This window comes from Pan troglodytes, chromosome X, assembly GCF_028858775.2.
Source record: "Pan troglodytes isolate AG18354 chromosome X, NHGRI_mPanTro3-v2.0_pri, whole genome shotgun sequence".
NCBI classification, from domain to species: domain Eukaryota; kingdom Metazoa; phylum Chordata; class Mammalia; order Primates; family Hominidae; genus Pan; species Pan troglodytes.
In genome coordinates this window covers 1,999,619-2,022,751 of record NC_072421.2, presented here as the reverse complement: position 1 = coordinate 2,022,751, position 23,133 = coordinate 1,999,619, and the positions used below count along the sequence as shown (strand labels likewise).

Genomic DNA, 23,133 nt, shown 5'->3' with positions numbered 1-23,133 from the left:
AGCCCAGCTTTGAGTTGAGGGGAGCCCAGCTTTGGGTTTAGGGGAACCCAGCTTTGGGTTTAGGGGATCCCAGCTTTGAGTTTTAGGGAAACCCAGCTTTGGGTTTAAGGGAGCTCAGGTTTGGGTTTAGGAGAGCCCAGCTTTTGGTCTAAGGCAGCCCAGCTTCAGGTTTAAAGCAGGTCAGCATTGGGTTTAGGAGACCCAGCTCTGTGGTTAAGGGAGCTCAGCTTTGGGTTTAGGGGAGTCCAACTTTGGGTTTTGGGGAGCTCAGCTCTGGGTCTAAGGGAGCCCCTCTTTGGGTTTTAAGGAAGCCTGTTTTTGAGTCTAAGGGAGGGTAGCTTTGGGTTTTAACGGAGCTCCTGTTTGGGTTGTTTCTTTTTTTTTTTTTTTCTCTTTAGACAAAATTTTGTTCTTGTTGCCCAGGCTGGAGTGCAGTGGCGCAATGTCGGCTCACCGCGACCTCTGCCTCCCGGGTTCAAGCAATTCTCCTGCCTCAGCCTCCTGAGTAGCTGGGATTACAGGCATGCGCCTCCACGCCCGGCTTATTTTGTATTTTTAGTACAGATGGGGTTTCTCCATGTTGGTCAGGCTGGTCTCGAACTCCCAGCCTCAGGTGATCCACCCACCTCAGCCTCCCAAAGTGCTGGGATTACAGGCATGAGCCACCATGCCTGGCTCCTGTTTGGGTTTTAAGGAAACCCGGCTTTGGATCTAAGGGAGCCCAGCTTTGACTTCAGGCAGGAACAAGGTAGTTGAGACTGTCTCGGTTTCTTCTCCAGGGATCTTTCTCTTTGACTGCTTTGCTGAGCACAGGGCTGGAAACAGGATGAGCAGAATCCACCAGATCACAATTAAAGTATCCTAAGGCAAGTCCGCGTCAACTCACCCTGAGCAACGATCTTTATTTATTTATTTATTTAAATTAAAATAATTGATTTTATCTTTTTTTTATTATACTTTAAGTTTTAGGGTACCTGTGCACAACGTGCAGGTTTGTTACATATGTATACATGTGCCATGTTGGTGTGCTGCACCCATTAACTCATCATTTAGCATTAGGTATATCTCCTAATGCTGTCCCTCCCCCGTCCCCCTACCCCACAACAGTCCCCGGTGTGTGATGTTCCCCACCCTGTGTCCATGTGTTCTCATGGTTCAATTCCCACCTATGAGTGAGAACATGCGGTGTTTGGTTTTTTGTCCTTGCGATAGTTTGCTGAGAATGATGGTTTCCAGCTTCATCCATGTCCCTACAAAGGACATGAACTCATCATTTTTGATGGCTGCATAGTATTCCATGGTGTATATGTGCCACATTTTCATAAATGGTGCTGGGAAAACTGGTAAGCCATATGTAGAAAGCTGAAACTGGATCCCTTCCTTACACCTTATACTAAAATTAATTCAAGATGGATTAAAGACTTAAATTTAGACCTAAAACCATAAAATCCCTAGAAGAAAACCTAGGCACTACCATTCAGGACATAGGCATGGGCAAGGACTTCATGTCTAGAGCAATGATCTTTAAACAGAGAGCAGCTGTTAGGAAGTCAAGCCTGCAAACCTTCCTGCCACCTCCCTCTCGTCTGTTAAATGAATCTGTCTGCCATAACCTGCTAAAACCGTTGGCACTGTGGCTCAGTAACGGCAGAAGTGCTTAAATTTCAGCATACGTGCTATTTCCACACTCTTCTATTGCAGCAGGGCAGGACCCACACACTCAACCACTTTGGGTTTTTTAATTTTTTCACCAAATGGCATTTCATGTTAATTAGCTTAATTCCACGTACAGTGGCTTCCTGCCTTCCAGAGTGAGGCCGATTTTGCAGCTGCTGTTGAGACATCCTCACCCATACACACACACACACACACACACACACACAAATTAATTTTGTTTCAAAAAGGGGCTTCTTATGTTTCTCAGAATCTGCTCTCTGGCCAGCGATGAAGCCCCGTGCTATATACTCTGAGAATGAGATACAGAAATCAGAGAAACGCGGCCGCTGCCTTTGCAGAAGACGCAGATCAAAATCTCCACGGGGCGTCTGCGGAGGACAGCATGCAAATCTCGCTGGGCAAACGGTCTGCTTGGTTGGGTGATGCAATACAGGAAAATCAACTCACAGCGACAGAGCTCAGAGCATTTCCTACGCGTTTTTGTGCTTAGCTAGGAGGATTCTTGCCTTGTGATCTGAGGCCGACGCCAGCAGGTCCTCTATCCCCTGATGCCTGCCAGCTGCCAGTTCACTGGGGCTGGTGGGTCACTTTGAAGTCAGTAGAACACAGAGTTCGTTCAGAGGCAGGTGTTATCGCAGAAACAGGGGTCACTGGGTCTACAAAGTTGGGGAACTTTGAGGGTGCGAGGGTTGGAAGCTGAGCTCCACTAAACCCAAAGCTGGACTCTCCTAATCCCAAAGCTGGACTCTCCTAAACCCAAAGCTGGGCTCCTTAAACCCAAAGCTGGGATCCCTTAAGCCCAAAGCTGGGATCCCTTAAACCCAAAGCTTGAAGAAATTGTGACTACCTGGCCGGGCACGGTGGCTCACGCCTGTAATCCCAGCACTTTGGGAGGTCGAGGCAGGTGGATCACCTGAGGTCGGGAGTTCAAGACCAGCCCGGCTAACATAGTGAAATCCCATCTCTGCTAAAAACACAAAACTTAGCCAGGCGTGGTGGCAGGTGCCTGTCAGCTACTCTGGAGGCTGAGGCAGGAGAATGGCTTGAACCCGGGAGGCGGAGGTTGCAGTGAGCCGACGTTGTGCCATTGCACTCCAGCCTGGACCACAGAGCAAGACTCAGTCTCAAGAAAAAAAAAAAATGTATTGCGTGCTGCAGAGTGACCTAAAGGTCAGAGGGTGCAGGGACCGTCTTCTTGTGACCAGCATTCAATGAGAGTTCCGGTACTTCATCTGTTGGTATCTCTAGATCTTAGTCACCCTGAGACCTGTCGGCCGGCATGTCTCGGCGGTATTAATTTGCAATTCCCTGATGAGCTACGACATGGAGTGATTTTTCGTAGGTGAATTTGCCACCTGCAAAGCATCTTTGGTGAGGTGGCCCATGTTTAAATGGGTTTTTTTTTTTTCCAGTGGTTGAATCTTAAGAGTTTTTTTTGGCACATTTTGCATACTGGTTCTTTGTTTTAAAAAAAGTTCTTTTATTTTCTTTTTATTTTACTTTAAGTTCTGGGGTACATGTGCAGAACATGCAGGTTGGTTACATAGGTATACACGTGCCATGGTGGTTTGCTGCACCCATCAACCCGTCATCTACATTAGGTATTTGTCCTAATGCTCTCCCTCCCCTATCCCCCCACCCCCCGACAGGCCCTGGTGTGTGACATTCCCCTCCCTGTGTCCATGTGTTCTCATTGTTCAACTCCAACTTATGAGTGACAACATGCAGTGTTTGGTTTTCTGTTCCTCTGTTAGTTTCTCAGAATGATGGCTTCCAGCTTCATCCATGTCCCAGCTACACAGGAGGCTGAGACAGAAGGATCTCTTGAGGCCAGGAGTTCGAGGCTGCAGTGAGCGGTCATTGCACCACTGCCCCCAGCTTGGTTGACAGAGCAAGGCCCTGTCTCAAAAAAAAAAACCCGGGAAGCGCAAGCTGCAGTGAGCCAAGGTCGTGCCACTGCAGTCCAGCTCAGGAGACAGAGGGAAACTCTGACTCAGCCAATAAAAAAAAAAAGAAAGAAAAGAAAGAAACATGTCAACCTCTGTTGCTGTGATGAAAATATGAGTTGAAACCTCTCACCCTTCAGGCTAGTTGCTGTCACCCTTGTTGACGACGGTATGAGAATGAGTGTTGCCCTTGTCTATTAGCTGTAAGCACATATTGGTGAAATTTATTGGGTGGATATTTGGTGATATTCCCTGTGTTTCTATCTTCTGGAAGGAATGGTAGAGAATCAATATAATTTCTTCCTTAAATGTTGGGGAAAATTCATCAGTAAACCCATCTGGGCCTGGAGCCTTTTGTTTGGGAAGGTTATTAAATTATCGATTCAATTTCTTTAAGAGATATAGGCTCACTCAGATTGGCTGTTTCTTCTTGTGTGAGTTGTCAGATTTTATCCTTTTGTTCTTTTCATCTAGGTGATCAATTTTATGGGCACAGAATTGTTTATAATATTTCTTTATGATCTTTTTAATGTCCATGGGATCTGTAGTGATGTCCCTCTTTCATTTACAGTATTAGTAACTTGTGTCCTCATTCTTTGTTGTTGTTGTTGTTAGCCTGGCTAGAAGCTTATTACTCTCATTGATTGTTATTTCAAAGAACAAGCCTATGGTTTTGATTTTTGTCTATTGACTTGCTGTTTTCAATTGCACTGATTTCTGTCCTCTATGGATTTCCTATTTTCAAATCCACTGATTTCTCCTCTAATCTAATATTTATGATTTATTTCTTTCTTCTTCCATTAGATTTAATTTGCTCTTCTTTTTCTAGTTTCTTGAGGTGGAAACTTAAATTATTGATTTTAGATCTTACTTCCTTTCTAATACATGCATTCCATTTAAAATATGCACACCCTTCAAATCAGCAGATCTTCTCCTAGAAATCGATCCTAGAAAATGTTCTCACAGGTATGCACAAAAATACTTACAGAGGAGTGTGTGTAAGCACACAGGCTGAAGCAGAGTTGATCCATCCAAATCCCCTCACTGTGGGGCATATGGTTAGAGACACCACAAGACATTCACAAAGGTGGTGATGGGTGTATGTCCTACTATGCAAAATAAAACTTACCCGTGTCTGAAAGGAGGCTCCAGAGGAAACGAACTCCCAGAGGTTACTTCTGAAGGGAAGTGGGACCTGGAGGGGAAAGATCCAAAGACAAACACGAATACAGAGCTCTCTATTTCTCTGTATTCTTTTACTCATAACAAGTGTGTGTGTGTGTTCTGTAATTGGAAGGTCTAAAAATTAAACCAAAGTTGAAAACTCAATGGTGTCTGGAAGTTCAGAAGAGGTTGCATCTGCTTCTGTGGCTGAGGGGACTTGGAATGTGGGAACCTGGAAGTGGTGGTATCAACCCTGGTTTTATTAGGATAAGTTGCAGTTCAGTGGGGAGGGACCACCAGAAAGGCAGACAGCAGGGGGCAGGAGGCTTCTGGTATGTTCCATGATAGTCTTTGCACCATGAGCCCACCACCTAGCCTCTCTGTTTTCCCAGCCCCTGCTATCTATGGTCACATAAAAAGATACCTGTGCCGGGCGCAGTGGCTCACACCTGCAATCCCAGCACTTTGGGAGGCTGAGGTGGGTGGATCATAAGGTCAGGAGTTCGAGACCAGCCTGGTCAACATGCTGAAACCCCCATCTCTACTAAAAATACAAAAATTAGCCGGGCATGGTGGCAGGCACCTGTAGTCCCAGATACTCAGGAGGCTGAGGCAAGAGAATCGCTTGAACCCGGGAGGCGGAGGTTGCAGTGAGCCGAGATCGTGCCACTTCACTCCAGCCTGGACAACAGAGCGAGACTCTGTCTCAAAATAAATAAATAAATAAATAAAAGATACCTGTGCCACTTCAGCTTCCCATACTGAAAACCACCAACTCTCTTCCTACTTCTCCCTCCCAAAAGGACCTGTCTGTCACCCTACAACCTCTCTGCAATCTCTTACCTACAGTCTGCCTTCTGCAATCTCTCTAGTTTATATGATCCCTGTTTGCAAAAGATATGTTGGTAATAATTTCTGCTTCCCTGCTGTACACACACACACACACACACATACACACGCCTGCCAGCACCATTTTTCATTTTAAAAGCATTGGTGTCCATCATACAGAGAAATGCTTAGGATTGGAAACAGGAGGTACCAATGGAAAGTTCCACATGAGTCAAGAACTTCTCCTTGTCATTGCTTCTGGCCACAGCTCTGATGTCTGACCCCACCCCAGCTCAGTGGCCCAAGAGATGCTTTAGCTCATGTTCCATCTGTGTTCCTGAAGACCAGGTCTCCTCCTCTGTGATGGGGTGGGAGGTCCGTGACGGCAAGGCAATGAGGGGCACGTGCAGGCATTTTAAGGAATCGCTCTTCATCCACAGCTGGTCACTAACCATGATGAGACCACTGTCCCTTTCCACGACACCAGCTTCTTGCTAGGAACATCTGCCTGGGGTCTTTTCTCTCCCCGAAAGCCTCTTGCAGACATTCTTTGGAAAGTACTCCTGAGCTCTGTGTGTTTGTTGAAGGCTGCTCTTGTCACACAGTTGCTTGAGGGCAGGTTTCTCAGCCTTAGCACTGCTGACATTTCAGCCCAGATGATCCTCTGTGGTGGGGCCATCCTGTGTACTGTAGGGTGTTGAGGAGTGTCCCTGGGATCTACCCACCAGATGCCAGATGCATCTTCCCCATTATGATACCTGAATCATTCACATTTGCAAACTATTGAATGGATAAATAATTGATGCATAGATAAATAATTGATAGATGATTGATGAACACGTATATGTGATTGTTAGATAACTGATTCACAGATGGTAGATGTAATTAATAGATAACTGATTGGTAGGTAATTGATATGAATAGATGACAGATCCATAGAAAGATGATTGATTCATAATTGATAGATATGATTGCTAGATAGATAAGTAATTGATAGAGAGGAGATTGATAGGTAGATAGATGATCGATTGATAGATAATTGATATAGATAGATGATAGATCAAGGGTTGCAAGACGATTGTCTGATTGATAGATGATTGATATAGATAGATGATAGATGATGGATGGATGACAGGGGTTAGATCAACAAATGGATTCATGGATAGACAGATGGTGAATTTCTTCTTCTTCTTCTTCTTCTTTTTTTTTTTTTTGAGATGCAGTCTTGCTCTGTTGCCCAGGCTGGGGTGCAATGGCACAATCTCAGCTCACTGCAACCTCTGCCTCCCAGGTTCAAGTGCTTCTTCTGCCTCAGCCTCCCAAGTAGCTGGGATTAGAGGCACCCGCCACCACACCTGGCTAGTTTTTGTATTTTGAGTAGAGACGGGGCTTCACCGTGTTGGCCAAGCTGGTCTCAAACTCCTGACCTCAGGTGATCCACCCACCTCGGCCTCCCAAAGTGCTGAGATTACAGGTGTGAGCCACTGCTCCAGGCTGACGGTGAAGTTCTTATGCTCATGCCAGGTTGTCAACCTCAGCACTGTAGATATTTGAGGCTGGATGCTTCTCTGTGGTGGGGACCCTCCTGTGCATGGTAGGGTGTTGAGCGCCATCCCTGGGCTCCACCCACCAGATCCCAGTAGCATCCTTCCTTAAGTTGTGACAACCAGGGATGTTTCCTACATTTCCAACTATTCTTGAGGGTAGGGGAAGCCTTCTAGGTGACCCTTGTTCTTCTAGACCTGGCATCAGCCACCCTTGGCTACCTCTCAAACTTCTACATAACCCATTATATTTCTTTTTTTTTTTTCTTTTTGAGACAGAGTCTCACTTTGTCGCCCGGGCTGGAGTGCAGTGGTGCCATCTAGGCTTACTGCAAGCTCTGCCTCCCGGGTTCATGCCATAATCCTGCCTCAGCCTCCCGAGTAGCTGGGACTACAGGCACCTGCCACCACGCCCGGCTAATTTTTTTTTTCTTTTTTGTATTTTTAGTAGAGAAGGGGTTTCACCGTGTTAGCCAGGATGGTCTCCATCTCCTGACCTCATGATCTGCCCACCTCAGCCTCCCAAAGTGCTGGGATTACAGACATGAGCCACCGTGCCCAGCCGACCCATTATATTTCTAAATCGATATCAAGGACTCTTGCTCAAACAGGTCTGGGTGCACTAACAGTGACCCTGAGACCACATTGTAAAATCGTGAACAACTTGGTCATAGGAGGTGTCCCAAAGCTGGATTCTTCCTGTGACCCTTGTGGCTCAGCACCAGGTGTGTACCTGTACCTCCTCCCTCCTGGAGCTGGAAGGGGTCTGATGCCTGGGTCATGGACAGCTCTGGACAGCCCCTGTGCCATAGATCCACATGTCAAAGGTCAAGAAGATGTCTTGGCCCCTGCAGGGAGATGCTTGAGCAGGGAGCTCTGAGCCTTGCTTCCTTCCCTACCCTAGTGGTTCAATGCAACCATGGCAGGTGAGGAGAGGGTCCTATGCAGCCATTCCTCCTGGGCTTTGGCAAATCACATCATAATCTATATGCTCCACTCTGCTAGTGTTGGACATTTCTCAACAGTAAGTCAACCAAAGAAAGGGGAACTGCATGAATACATGTTGTTGTTGTTATTGCTTTGCAGTGCCGTCTTTATATCTTCAAGTCTTGAGATCCTTGTCTTCCATTGAGTTTCTGAGGCCCATTGGCTTGTTCCTCATTTCTTTCTCTTATCCTATAATCTTGTGCTTTTCATGCTTTATCTTTCTTTTAAGGTTCTTCTTCTCTTTTATTTGGTATGATGACGCTTTCTCTAATTTCTCTGAAGTCTGTTGGTTAAAACTTTTCCTCTCTTTTCTCGGTGTATTGGTTTGCGACAGCTGCCATAACTAATTACCACTGATGTGGTGGCTTAAATAACAGCAATGCATTCTCTCCCCATCCTGGAGACCAGAAGTCTGAGATGAAGGTATTGGCAGGGTTGGTTCCTCATTAGAGCTCTGAGGGAAAATCTGTTCCAAGCTTTGCTGCAGCTTCTAGTGATTTTCTGGAAACAATTGGCATTTCATGGTGGCTAGAAGCATCCATCCATGCATCATCTATTCATCCATCCACCCATCTACCCACCCACCCATCTACCCACTCATCCATCCATCCACCTACCCATCCACCCACTCATCCATCCATCCACCCATCCATACATCTGCCCATCCATCTACCCATCAACCCAGCCATTCATCCACCCACACATCCAGCCACCTAAACACTGATCCATCCATCCACCCACCCACTTATCCATCCATCCATCCATCCATCCACACATGCATACACCTATTCATCTATCCATCCACCTGTCTATCCATCTACCCATCCATCTACCCATCCTCATCCATTCCTCATACACCCATTCACCCATCCTCCCACCCATCTATCCATTCACTCATCCATCTACCCATCCTCATCCATTCCTCATACAACCATTCACCCATCCTCCCACTCATCCATCTGTCCACCCATCCATCCACCCACACGTCCAACCACCTAAACACTGATCCATCCATCCACCCACCCACTTATCCATCCATCCATCCATCCATCCATCCATCCATCCATCCATCCACACACCCATACACCTATTCATCTATCCAGCCACCCATCTACACACCCATACACCTATTCATCTATCCAGCCACCCATCTATCCATCCACCCATCCATCTACCCATCCTCATCCATTCATCATACACCCATTCACCCATCCTCCCACTCATCCATCTATCCACCCATCCATCTACCCACCCATCCACCTACTCATCTATTCATCCACCCATCCATACAGCCACCCATCCATCTACCCATCAACCCATCCATTCATCCACCCACACATCCACCTATCTAAACACTGATCCATACGTCCACCCATTCACCCACCTACCCACCCATTCACAAACCCGCCTACCATTCATCCACCCATCCACCCTCCCATCCATCCACTCATACATGCATCCATCTATCCACCCACTCATCCATCTATCCACACATCCATCCACCCACCAATCCACCTACTCATCTATTCATCCACTCATCCATCTACCCATCAACCATCAATGCATCCACCCACATATCCACCTATCTAAACACTGATCCATCCATCCACCCATCCACCCACCCACCCACTCACCCATTCACAAACCCACCCACCATTCATCCACCCACCCATCCAGCTACCCATCCCCATCCATTCATCATCCACCCACCCAGACATCCACCCACTCATCCATCTACTCACCCATCCATCTACCCACCCATCTACCTACTCATCTATACATCCACCCACCCAGACATCCACCCATCCATCTACCCATCAACCCATCAATTCATCCACCCACATATCCACCTATCTAAACACTGATCCATACATCCACCCATTCACCCACCTACCCACCCATTCACAAACCCGCCTACCATTCATCCACCCATCCACCCTCCCATCCACCCACCCATCCATCCACTCATCCATGCATCCATCCATCCACCCACTCATCCACCTATCTAAACACTGATCCATCCATCCACCCATTCACCCACCTACCCACCCATTCACAAACCCGCCTACCATTCATCCACCCATCCACCCTCCCATCCACCCACCCATCCATCCACTCATCCATGCATCCATCCATCCACCCACTCATCCACCTATCTAAACACTGATCCATACATCCACCCATTCACCCACCTACCCACCCATTCACAAACCCGCCTACCATTCATCCACCCATCCACCCTCCCATCCACCCACCCATCCATCCACTCATCCATGCATCCATCCATCCACCCACTCATCCACCTATCTAAACACTGATCCATCCATCCACCCATTCACCCACCTACCCACCCATTCACAAACCTGCCTACCATTCATCCACCCACCCCCCCATCCATCAACCCATCCATGCATCCATCCATTCACCCAGTCATCCACCTACTCATCCATACATCCACCCATCCATCTACCCATCAATCCATCCATTCGTCCACCCACACATCCACCTATCTAAACACCGATCCATCCACCCACCCACCCACTCACCCATTCACAAACCCATCCACCATTCATCCACCCACCCCTCCAGCTACCCATCCCCATCCATTCATCATCCATCCAACCCCCCATCCACCCACTCATCCATCTACTCACCCATCCATCCACGCACCCATCTACCTACTCATCTATCCATCTACCTACTCATCTATCCATCCACCCACCCATCCACCCACCCATCAACCCATCAATTCATCCACCCACAGTTCCACCTATCTAAACACTGATTCATCCATCCACCCATTCGCCCACCTACCCACCCATTCACAAACCCACCTACAGTTCATCCATCCATCCACCCTCCCATCCACCCACCCATCCATCCACCCATCCATGCATCCATCCATCCACCCACTCATCCATCTATCTACCCATCCATCCACCCACCCATCCACCTACTCATCTATACATCCACCCATCCATCTACCCATCAACCATCAGTGCATCCGCCCACACATCCACCTATCTAAACACTGATCCATGCATCCACCCATCCACCCATCCACCCACTCACCCACTCACCCATTCACAAACCCACCCACCATTCACCCACCCACCCATCCATCTACCCATCAACCCATCCATTCATCCACCCACACATCCATCTATCTAAACACCGATCCATCCACCCACCCATCCACCCACCCACCCACTCACCCATTCAGAAACCCATCCACCATTCATCCATCCACCCATCCATCTACCCATCCCCATCCATTCATCATCCATCCAACCCCCCATTCCACCCACTCATCCATCTACTCACCCATCCATCCACGCACCCATCTACCTACTCATCTATACATCCACCCACCCAGACATCCACCCACCCATCTACCCATCAACCCATCAATTCATCCACCCACACTTCCACTTATCTAAACACTAATCCATCCATCCACCCATCCACCCACCCACCCATTCACAAACCCACCTACCATTCATCCACCCACCCTCCCACCCATCCACCCATCCATCTACCCATCAACCCATCAATTCATCCACCCACACATCTATCCACCTAAACACTGATCTATCCATCCACACATCCACCCACCCACCCACCATTCGTCCACACATCCACCCTCCCACCCACCCACCCATCCACCCATCCATGCATTCATCCATACACCCACCCATCCATCTACCCATCAACCCATCCATTCATCCACCCACACATCCTATCTAAACACTGATCCAGCCATCCACCCACTCACCCACCTACCCACCCATTCACAAACCCACCTACCATTCATCCACACACCCACCCACCCATCCACCCACCCATCTGCCCACCCATGCACTCATCCACTCACCCACCCATCCATCCATCCACCCACCCATGTACCCATCATCCACCCATCTATGCATCTACCCATCCATCCACCCACCCATCCATCCATTTATTCACCCATCTACCCATCCATCCACTCTCGTCTCTGTCTTCATCTTCCCATGCCTTCTCTCTGTGTCTGTGCCTAAATTTCTCTTTCTCCTAAGGACACCAGTGAATTTTATTAGGGCCTCTCCCTACTCTATTATGACCACATTTTGACTTCACTAATGACATAGACGCAGACCCTATTTCTAAGTAAGAAATGGCCATAATAAAGAGAGTATCAGCCACGGTGTGGCCCACGACAACTTCCTTCTACGTAATCAAAGTAGGTAATTGAAGCCAGCGTCTGTTTTGTCTTCCAAATCCACAGCTCCAACAGAGTGCCATTTGCTGTCTTTGGGGTTGAGGGCCTCCTGAGGCAGCCCTATCAAAAGAACCACAAACTGGGTGGTGCAAACACCCCCAGAAAACAGAAAGGAGAGCAGACGACAAGCACGGGGCTGGCTTGTGGTTCTTTAGGTCTGGTGCCTCTCACTCCCCTGTGTGTTCAACAGCTGGGACAGCCCCCAGCACTCAGGAAAGAGGGGTGGTTATAGCCAGAAGACAATAGCTGGCAAAAAAGGGTCTGTCACCGGCATGCAATCCCTGCTGCCCATGAGGAGATGCCTTTTGTCTATTTCTCATCCCAACCCTGTAAGGTCCACCCGGAACAAGACTGCAGTGATCACTGCACTCAGCATCTGAACCCTTTAGAAAGGGGTTCCCAGGGCTGGGAATGAGGGGAGAGCAGCTTTATGCACAATAGCCAAGAATCAGGAACACGCCAGGCGCGGTGGCTCACACCTGTCATCCCAGCACTTTGGGAGGCCGAGGCGGGCAGATCATGGGAGGTCAGGAGTTTGAAACCAGCCTGGCCAACATGATGAAATCTTGTCGCTACTAAAATTATTTAAAAAAAAAAAAATGGGCTGGGTGTGATGGCTCATGTCTGTAATCCCAGCACTTTGGGAGGCCGAGGAGGGTGGATCATTCATCGGAGGTCAGGAGTTTGAGACCAGCCTGGCCAACATGATGAAACCCCGTCGTTACTAAAATTACAAAAAAAAAAAATGGGCTGGGCGCGGTGGCTCACGTCTGTAGTCCCAGCACTTTGGGAGGCTGAGGAGGGTGGATCACCTGAGGTCAGCAGTTCACAACCAGCCTGGCCAACATGGTGAAACCCCGTCTCTAGTAAAAATACAAAAATTAGCTGGGTGCGGTGGTGCATGCCTGTAGTCCCAGCTACTCCAGAGGCTGAGGCAGGAAAATTGCTTGAACCGGGGAAGCGCAGGTTGCCGAGAGCCGAGCTCACACCATTGCACTCCAGCCTGGGCAAAAAGAGCGAAACTCCCTCTCAAAAAAAAAAAAATTACAAAAAAATTAGCCAGGTGCGGGGGCAGGTTCTTGTAGCCCCAGCTACTTGGGAGGCTGAGGCAGGAGAATTGCTTGAACCCAGGAGGCGGAGGTTGCACTGAGCCAAGATCGCACCACTACACTCCAGCCTGGGCAACAGAGCAAGACTCCATCTCAAAAAAAAAAAAAAAATCAGAAAGAAAGAAAATGTCCATCCACAGGAGAATGAATAAACAGAATGTGGTCTGTCCACACAGCGGACTATTATGCACCCACTGAAAGGACTCAAGCTCTGACCCAGGCCGCAGCGTGGATGAAATTTGAAGACCCCTGGCTCAGTGACAGAAGCTAGACACAAAAGACCACATATTGTAGAATTTTATTCTTATAAAACATCTAGAATAGGCAAATCCACAGAGACAGGAAGCAGATTTGAGGTTCACAGGGGCTGGGGACAGGAACGAAGAGGATTAGCAGTTGTGGGGTTCTGAAGGGTTTTTGTTTTGTTTTGAGATGGAGTTTTGCTTTTGTTGCCCAGGCTGGAGTGCAATGGCGTGATCTCGGCTCACTGCAACCTCTGCCCCCGACCCAGGTTCAAGCGATTCTCCTGCCTTGGCCTCTGGAGTAGCTGGGATTACAGGCATGTGCCACAACACCTGGTTAATTTTTTTTGTATTTTTAGTAGAGACAGGGTTTCACCATGTTGGGCAGGCTGGTCTCGAACTCCTGACCTCAGGTGATCCACCTGCCTCGGCCTCCCAAAGTGATGGGATTACAGACGTGAGTCACTGCGCCTGGCCCATTTGTTTTTGTTTGTTTGTTTGTTTGTTTTAATTTTAGTAACGACAGGATTTCAGCATGTTGGCCAGGCTGGTCTCGAACTCCTGACCTCAGGTGATCCACCCGCCTCGGCCTCCCAAAGTGCTGGAATTACAGGTGTGAGCCATGATGCCCGGCCAGGTCCTGAGTTTTGTTTAGGGAGAAAAATGGTTCTGGAATTGCATTATGGTGTTGTTTGCACATCTGTGAATATATTAAAAACCATTGAACTGTATGAATGAGTGAAAGCTTATGGTATGTAACTCACGTCTTGGTAAAGCTGTTTTTTTGTTTGTTGGTTTTGTTTTGTTTTGTTTTGAGACAGAGTCTCGCTCTGTTGCCCAGGCTGGATGGAGTACAGTGGTGCGATCTCGGCTCACTGCAAGCTCCGCCTCCCGGGTTCACACCATTCTCCTGCCTCAGCCTCCCGAGTAGCTGGGACTTGCCACCATGCCACCACGCCCGGCTAATTTTTTTGTTTTTTTGTTTTTTTAGTAGAGATGGGGTTTCGCCGTGTTAGCCAGGATAGTCTTGATCTCCTGACCTCGTGATCTGCCCACCTCGGCCTTCCAAAGTGCTGGGATTACAGGTGTGAGCCACCGTGCCCGGCTGGCAAAGCTGTTTTAAGAAGAAATAAGTGACAGGGCTGGAGGAGATACACACAGACCCTCAAGAGGAGAGAAACATTGCTGGACGCATTGCTGCCAGACAGGTGTGCATTTTCCTGCAAAGCATAAGAAAAAGGGTCCAACCTGGCCAGGTGCAGTGGCTCACGCCTGTCATCCCAGCACTTTAGGAGGCCGGGGCTGGTGGCTCACCTGAGGTCAGGAATTCAAGACCAGCCTGGTTAACATGGTGAAACTCTTTTTGGGGCTACAAAAAATAAAAAATCAGCCGGGCGTGGTGGTGCATGCCTGTAATCCCAGCTACTCGGGAGGCTGAGGCAGGAGAATCGCTTGAAGCAGGGAGGCAGAGGTTGCAGTGAGCCGAGATCACGCCATTGCATTCCAGCCTGGATGACAGACTTCGAAAAGAAAAGAGGGGAGAGGGGAGAGGGAAGGAGAGGAGAGAGGGAAGGAGAGGGGAGAGGGAAGGAGAGGAGAGAGGGAAGGAGAGCAGACAGGGAAGGGGAGGGGAGAGGGAAGGGGGGGAGAGGGGAGAGGGAAGGGGGAGAGGGGAGAGGGAAGGGGAGGGGAGAGGAGAGAGGGAAGGAGAGGGGAGAGAGGAGAGAGGAGAGGAGAGAGGGAAGGAGAGGAGAGAGGGGAGGGGAGAGGAGAGGAGAGAGGGGAGAGGAGAGGAGAGAGGGAAGGGGAGGGTAGAGGAGAGAGGGAAGGAGAGGGGAGAGAGGAGAGAGAGGAGAGAGAGGAGAGAGAGGAGAGAGAGGAGAGAGGAGGGTCCCACCTACAGCCCCTGAGCGCCCACCTGTGGTCTGTCCGTTGCTTCAGACAATTCAGTGCCCAGAAATTTCTGGACAGCCACCTCTGCAGGCCAGACACCGCCAAGAACAACCGTTGTGCTGATTTTCTAAACTTTCCATCCTGCCCCCTGAGCCCCGGTGGGGCCCAAACCGCAAGCCAGTGCCTCCTGTGTCAGGGCAGCTGGCGTCAGTTAGAGGTAATTTCTTGATTAGTCATGCGCGTTCCTCAGCAGTCCTGGCTGTCTGTCTTCCCCGGGGGCTGTCCGGTGGTGGCCACAGGGGACAGACTCGAAATGGCAACAGATCTGGCTGCCAAGAGGCTGCTTGCTGGATCCCCAGACCACACAGGTACAGACATGAGGGTGGCCAGGTGAGGCCGCCATTGCAGGACTTTCAACAGCAAGTGGTGTTTAAATGTGTGCGAGGCACTGCTGCCTACGTGGAGAGTTAAAGCAACAAATTCCAGCCCAGGTGTGTTGCTCACACCTGTAATCCCAATGCTTTAGGAGGCCAAGGCAGGAGGATTGCTTGAGGCCAGGAGTTTGAGACCAGCCTGGGCAACATAGCCAAACCCCATGTCCACAAAAAATAAAAATATTAGCTGGGCAGGGTGGCATGCACCTGCAGTCCCAGCTACTCAGGAGGATTGCTTGAGGCCAGGAGTTTGAGACCAGCCTGGGAAACGTAGCAAAACTCTGTATCTATAAAAAATAAAAATATTAGCTGGGCATGGTGGCATGCACCTGCAGTCCCAACTCCTCAGGAGGATTGCTTGAATCCAGGAGTTTGAGACCAGCCTGGGAAACATAGCAAAACTCTGTATCTATAAAAAATAAAAATGTGAGCTGGGCATGGAGGTACTGTCACCTGTAGTCCCAGCTACTCAGGAGGCTGAGGCAGGAGGATTGCTTGAGGCCAGGAGTTTGAGACCAGCCTGGGAAACATAGCAAAACTCTGTATCTACAAAAAATAAGAATATTAGCTGGGCGTGGTTGTACTCTAACCTGTAGTCCCAACTACTCAGGAGGCTGAGGCAGGAGGATTGCTTGAGGCCAGGCATTGGAGGCTGCAGTGAGTTACGTTTGCACTACTGCCCTCCAGCCTGGGCAACAAGGCAAGACCCCATCTCTATAAAACAAACAAACAAAAGAACAATTCCAGGGCACCCCTGTTTCCAGCTCTGTCCACTTTACATTCTCAAAATAAAAATAGTGTCCCTTTGACAGACACTTTTTCATCAGCAGCTCATGGATAAAGCGTCTCTCCTTCCAGATGTCCCCCACGGCCACACCAAGCGGAACCCAAAGAAGGAAGGGTCTGCTTTTCCTTCTGAAGCCATAGGTGGCTGGAGGTGCCCAGCTGGCCGTGGGGGCGGTGCTGACTCGTGCATAACTGTAGGTTTCACACCTGGGCATGGACCGGCGGGGCAGAAAACTTCTCCCTGAAACTGAAACGAAAACTCCGGGCCATTTTAAAACCAGCTTGAGGAAGCTGTTTGTAGAGCAGTTGGTAAGGAGTCGCAGGTCTCCTCTGGAGGAAGAAAGAGCAGGGAGGAGCCGTGGGTTGACGTGGGTGATAAAAGCTGGAAAGACTTTGGAGGCTGCGGGTTGGTCTCCTGGCACTTGGATTGTGTGTTTTCTGCTAATAGACGCTTTGTGGGTGGATGTCCCTGAGATGAGAGGACTAATACCCAGACTAATACTGCCGGGGTGTCAAGAATTCCCATTAAGACCACCCTGGGGGCTGACGGTGGCTTTGTGGTTTCCATCCACGGGGGACACTGAGTGAGTCTTGAGGTTTGTATGACAGTGCATTCAACCTGCCCAGGGGAGCCACAAGCCCCACTGTGGATCTTCCAAGAGTCTCAGCCTCTGACATGGGCCGAGGTCTCCAATGACCTCCCTGATCCAAGGAAGGAGGGGAGGGAGGGAGGGAGGGAAGGAAGGAAGGAAGGAAGGAAGGAAGGGAGGGAAGGAAGGAAGGAAAGGATGGAGGGAGGGAGGGAAGGAGGGAGGGAGGGAGGAAAGAAGGAAGGAAGGGAGGAAGAGAGGAAAGAGAGAGGGAGGGAGGGAAGGAACGAAGGAGGGAGGGAGGGAAGAGAAGGAAGGATGGGAGGGAAGGAGGAAAGAAAGGATGGAGGGAAGGAAGGAGAGAGGAGAAAGAGGAAAGACAGAAGGAAGGAAGGGAGAAAGGGAGGAAGGGAGGGAAAGGAGGAAGGGAGGGAAGGAAGAAAGGGAAAGAAGGAGGAAAGGGAAGGAAGGAAGAAGGAAGAGAAGGAAGGGAGGGAGGGAGTCAGGGAAGGAAGGATGGGAAGAAGGGAGGGAGGAGAAAAGAAAGGAAGGGAAGGAGGGAGGGAAGGAAGGAAGGAAGGATGGGAGGGAAGGAGGAAAGAAAGGAGGGAGGGAAGGAAGGAGAGAGGAGAAAGAGGAAAGACAGAAGGAAGGTAGGAAGGAAGGGAGAAAGGGAGGAAGGGAGGGAAAGGAGGAAGGGAGGGAAAGAAGGAAGGGAGGGAAGGAAGGAAGGGAAGGAAGGAGGAAAGGGAAGGAAGGAAGAAGGAAGAGAAGGAAGGGAGGGAGGGAAGGAAGGAGGGAAGAAGAGAAGGAAGGACAGAGGAGTAAGGAAGAAGAAGGGAGAAGACAGGAAAGAAGAAAAGAATGACAGAGGGTGAAGAAAGGAAGCAGAGAGGGAGGGAAGGAAGGAGGAGAGGGAAGGAGGAACTCAGGGAGGGAGGGATGGAGGAGACAGGAGGTCCTGCTAAAGCATTTCCCCCGCCTTGGTCCCCGGGGAGCGGCGCTCAGGAGCCCTCCCGGCAGCAGCCACCTCTTTACCTGCGCCCCTGACCGGTGCACCCTTCTCTCCTTCCCTTGCAGAGCCCGGGCGAGGACCCCTCCAGGATGCAGGTCCCGAACAGCACCGGCCCGGACAACGCGACGCTGCAGATGCTGCGGAACCCGGCGATCGCGGTGGCCCTGCCCGTGGTGTACTCGCTGGTGGCGGCGGTCAGCATCCCGGGCAACCTCTTCTCTCTGTGGGTCCTGTGCCGGCGCATCGGGCCCAGATCCCCGTCGGTCATCTTCATGATCAACCTGAGCGTGACGGACCTGATGCTGGCCAGCGTGTTGCCTTTCCAAATCTACTACCATTGCAACCGCCACCACTGGGTATTCGGGGTGCTGCTTTGCAACGTGGTGACCGTGGCCTTTTACGCAAATATGTATTCCAGCATCCTCACCATGACCTGTATCAGCGTGGAGCGCTTCCTGGGGGTCCTGTACCCGCTCAGCTCCAAGCGCTGGCGCCGCCGTCGTTACGCGGTGGCCGCGTGTGCAGGGACCTGGCTGCTGCTCCTGACCGCCCTGTCCCCGCTGGCGCGCACCGATCTCACCTACCCGGTGCACGCCCTGGGTATCATCACCTGCTTCGACGTCCTCAAGTGGACGATGCTCCCCAGCGTGGCCATGTGGGCCGTGTTCCTCTTCACCATCTTCATCCTGCTGTTCCTCATCCCGTTCGTGATCACCGTGGCCTGTTACACGGCCACCATCCTCAAGCTGTTGCGCACGGAGGAGGCGCACGGCCGGGAGCAGCGGAGGCGCGCGGTGGGCCTGGCCGCGGTGGTCTTGCTGGCCTTCGTCACCTGCTTCGCCCCCAACAACTTCGTGCTCCTGGCGCACATCGTGAGCCGGCTGTTCTACGGCAAGAGCTACTACCACGTGTACAAGCTCACGCTGTGTCTCAGCTGCCTCAACAACTGTCTGGACCCGTTTGTTTATTACTTTGCGTCCCGGGAATTCCAGCTGCGCCTGCGGGAATATTTGGGCTGCCGCCGGGTGCCCAGAGACCCCCTGGACACGCGCCGCGAGAGCCTCTTCTCCGCCAGGACCACGTCCGTGCGCTCCGAGGCCGGTGCGCACCCTGAAGGGATGGAGGGAGCCCCCAGGCCCGGCCTCCAGAGGCAGGAGAGTGTGTTCTGAGTCCCGGGGGCGCAGCTTGGAGAGCCGGGGGCGCAGCTTGGAGATCCAGGGGCGCATGGAGAGGCCACGGTGCCAGAGGTTCAGGGAGAACAGCTGCGTTGCTCCCAGGCACTGCAGAGGGCCGGTGGGGAAGGGTCTCCAGGCTTTATTCCTCCCAGGCTCTGCAGAGGCACCGGTGAGGAAGGGTCTCCAGGCTTCACTCAGGGTAGAGAAACAAGCAAAGCCCAGCAGCGCACAGGGCGCTTTGTTATCCTGCAGAGGGTGCCTCTGCCTCTCTGTGTCAGGGGACAGCTTGTGCCACCATGCCCGGCTAATTTTTGTATCTTTTTTTAGTAGAGCCGGGCTGTCACCCCCGAGCTCCTCAGACACTCCTTCTCACACCTGTCCACACCCGAGGGTGGATATTCAACCAGCCCCACCGCCTCCCCAACTCGGTTTCTGGATATCCTCCCTGGGCGACCTGCGAGCCCCATTCCCAGCTCTTCTCCCTGCTGACATCGTACCTTAGTTGTGGTTCTGGCCTTCTCCATTCTACTCCAGGGGTTCTGGTCTCCGTAGCCTGGTGCACGCCGAAATTTCTGTTTATTTCACTCAGGGGCACTGTGGTTGCTGTGGTTGGAATTCTTCTTTCAGAGGAGCGCCTGGGGCCCCTGCAAGTCAGCTACTCTCCGTCCCCACTTCCCCCCCACACACACCCCACCCTGTTGCTGACCAAGGTGATTTTTGGCACATTTGTTCTGACCTGGCTTGGTGGGACCCCACCCCTATTCTGCTTCTGTGAGTCGCTGATAGAGAAGGAGTTCCCATCAGGCCCCTGGAACACACTCAGGCTTCCCTGACTCAGGACAAGGACCACGGGAGGCCCAGGTGCGGAAAGGAGGCTCCGTGAGATGGGGCCCAGCCCATCCCAACCCAAGGGTGCAGCTTGATTCAGGAGTTCCCCACCTCCTGCCCATTCTCTGCGTCCTTTTACCCCATGGAGAGCCTCAGCCATGGCAAGTCCATCTGGAGTCCAGGGAGCAGGCAACTGGCCTGACCCATGAGACCGTTTGGAGACCAAGCAGCAGACGCAGGCGTGGACCCCAGGAACCTACAGGGGTGTCAGCCGCTGAGCCCCCTCCCTGCTGTGTGGGTGGTGAGCAGGCTGGGTCTTTGTCTGTCTTCTTCTACACGGGATGTGCCTGCACCAGCCCCAACACCTGGGCTGGTTTAGTGCAAAGAAGAGCTCTGGCTCTCCAGGGGTGCTGGGACATCATGTGGAATTGGATCCCAGGCTCTCTTGGGCGAGAAAGACCATTCTGGAGGTGGGAGTGGGAGAGCTGCCTGTCTGCCCAGGGGCTCTGCATCTCCACAGTGGGTGGCCTTGGATGCCCGGCCCCTCCCTTTCTGTGCACTGGGGACGCTGATGGAGGCTGAAGCTGCTGTTCGGAGGCCCTCTATTGGTGCCTCTCTCCTGCCGTCATCACTATGGCAGGAAAACAGACATGGTTCAGTAATGAATTATCATTCCCAAAACCCATGTCCACCTGGAACATCAGGATGGGACCATGTTTGAAAATCGGGTCTTTCCAAATGTAATTAAGTAAGGCGAGGCCATCCTGCATTTACAATGGGCCCAATCCAGTGTCCCTATGAGAGACGGAAGAGGAGACACAGACACAAAGGAGGAGGCCACATAAAGACAGAGGCAGAGACTGCAGTGATGCTGCCACAAGCCCAGGGATGCCTGGAGTCCCCAGGAGCTGGGAGAGGCAGGAAGGATCCTCCCCTAGAGTCTCTGGAGGGAACTGGATACAATTGCAGAGTGCACTAAACAGTTGCCCCAGAAAGACATGTCTTGTTTTAAAGCCCAGAACCTGAAATTATTATAGATTTTATTTGGTAATAAGGAATTTTGCATATGTAATTACTTAAGGATATGAAGATGAGATTGTGCTGGATTATTAAGCACCCTAAATGCCGTGACAGGTGTCCTTCTAAGAGACAGAAGAGGAGACAGAGAGACAGAGCAGGAGGACACGTGGAGACAGAGGCAGACTGGAGTGAGGGGGCCACAAACCCAGGGACACCTGGAGCCCCCAGGAGGTGGGAGAGGCAGGAAGGATCCTCCCCTAGAGCCTCCCAGAAGGAACTGGATACAATTGTAGTGGATTGAATAGTGGCCCCCAGAAACATTTGTCCATATCCTAATGCTCAGAGTCTGTGAGTAAGACCTTATTTGGAAATAGGGTCTTTGCAGATGTGATTAAGTTTAGGACCTTGAGATTGGATCATTCTGGATTAAGGCGGGCCCTAAATGCAATGACAGGTGTCCTTCTAAGAGACAGAAGAGGAGACACAGACACAGAGGAGAAGGCCACATGGAAATGGAGGCAGAGACTGGAGTGATGCGGCCACAAACCCAGGGACACCTGGAGCCCTCAGGAGCTGGGAGAGGCAGGAAGGATCCTCCCCTAGAGCCTCCAGGAGGAACTGGAGGATGCGTAAGAGACCCAGAACTTCCACAGAAGGAGGAAAATTAACCTCCTGCTTCTCTAGACTGTTCCAAAGCTGAACCCTAGAAAGCAAAGCTGATACAGAAGCATCCAGGCCGCAGGAGTACAGGCCGCAAGTGCTGAGCGTGGGCCTTGGGTGTGTCTCATGGGGGAAAAAAAAACTGTGAAAAACCTCAGAGTAGCATCTTCACAGTAACCCACGGACGATCCCTAAACTGCCTTGTAAACAAAAATGAGAGCTTGAGTCAGAGGAAGCCGAGACAATATCCTTCCTCGACAACGTGCAAGAACCCTGACGTCCCCCAGCAAAGGAAGACGTTGCAAGCAGGCAAAATGCGTCAATTTTTTTTTTTTTTTTTTTTTTTTGGTCAGTATGATGATTTTTGCAGCCACTTGGCTATGGAGAGCAGCCGACACCCCCTCTTACAGCCGTGGATGTTTCCTGGAAGCTGACTCAGTCTGTTCACTGGCTGAGCTTTGAGTGAAAAGATAACACAGGTCTATTGACTCACACACATGTTTTAAGATGGAAGACTTTACTTCTGTTCTTGGCAGGACATGGAGAGAGGGAGGGATTCCAAAAAGTCTCAGCCTCCGTCAAGGCGTGGCAGCTTATGCTGGTAATCCCAGCACTTTGGGAGGCTCAGGCGGGAGGACTGATTGAGTCCGGGTGTTCAAGGGCCAACCTAGGCAACACAGTGAGAACTCATCTCTGTAAAAAATAAAAATAAAACATTAAAAAAAACATGAGCTTTGAAGCTGCTTCTATTTTTTCCCAGTGCAGAGGGCAAATGTGTTTCTGTCTCTGATTTCTGCAGGGCTTGCATTTTAAACACAGATCCCATTTTATGCTGGATCCAATGTCTTATCCTCTTCATAGGCTCCTTGTCTTGGTCCGTTTATCCTGCTGGAAACAAACAAAAAACCAAACAAACAAAACACCATTGCATTACTCAGAGGGACAGAACTAATAGGATAGATATATAAGTAGAT

General features: G+C 50.6%; 1 protein-coding gene across 4 annotated transcripts in view; it reads left to right on the top strand.

Annotated features, from left to right (window-relative positions):
* The window catches only part of P2RY8 (P2Y receptor family member 8), a 77,206-nt gene extending 54,321 nt beyond the window's left edge, over nt 1-22,885 (top strand). For 2 of the 4 annotated variants that reach the window (XM_016943398.4, XM_016943399.4), the window contains exon 2: nt 18,542-22,885. In XM_016943398.4, coding sequence (XP_016798887.1) covers nt 18,566-19,645 — 1,080 coding nt within the window. In that variant the 5' untranslated portion in view covers nt 18,542-18,565 and the 3' untranslated portion in view covers nt 19,646-22,885. Of the gene's footprint in view, nt 1-779; nt 897-17,170; nt 17,468-18,541 lie in introns of those variants that run through there. The other 2 variants (XM_063804751.1, XR_010154833.1) reach the window with 2 other exon arrangements.
* Nucleotides 22,886-23,133: the final 248 nt, after the last annotated feature.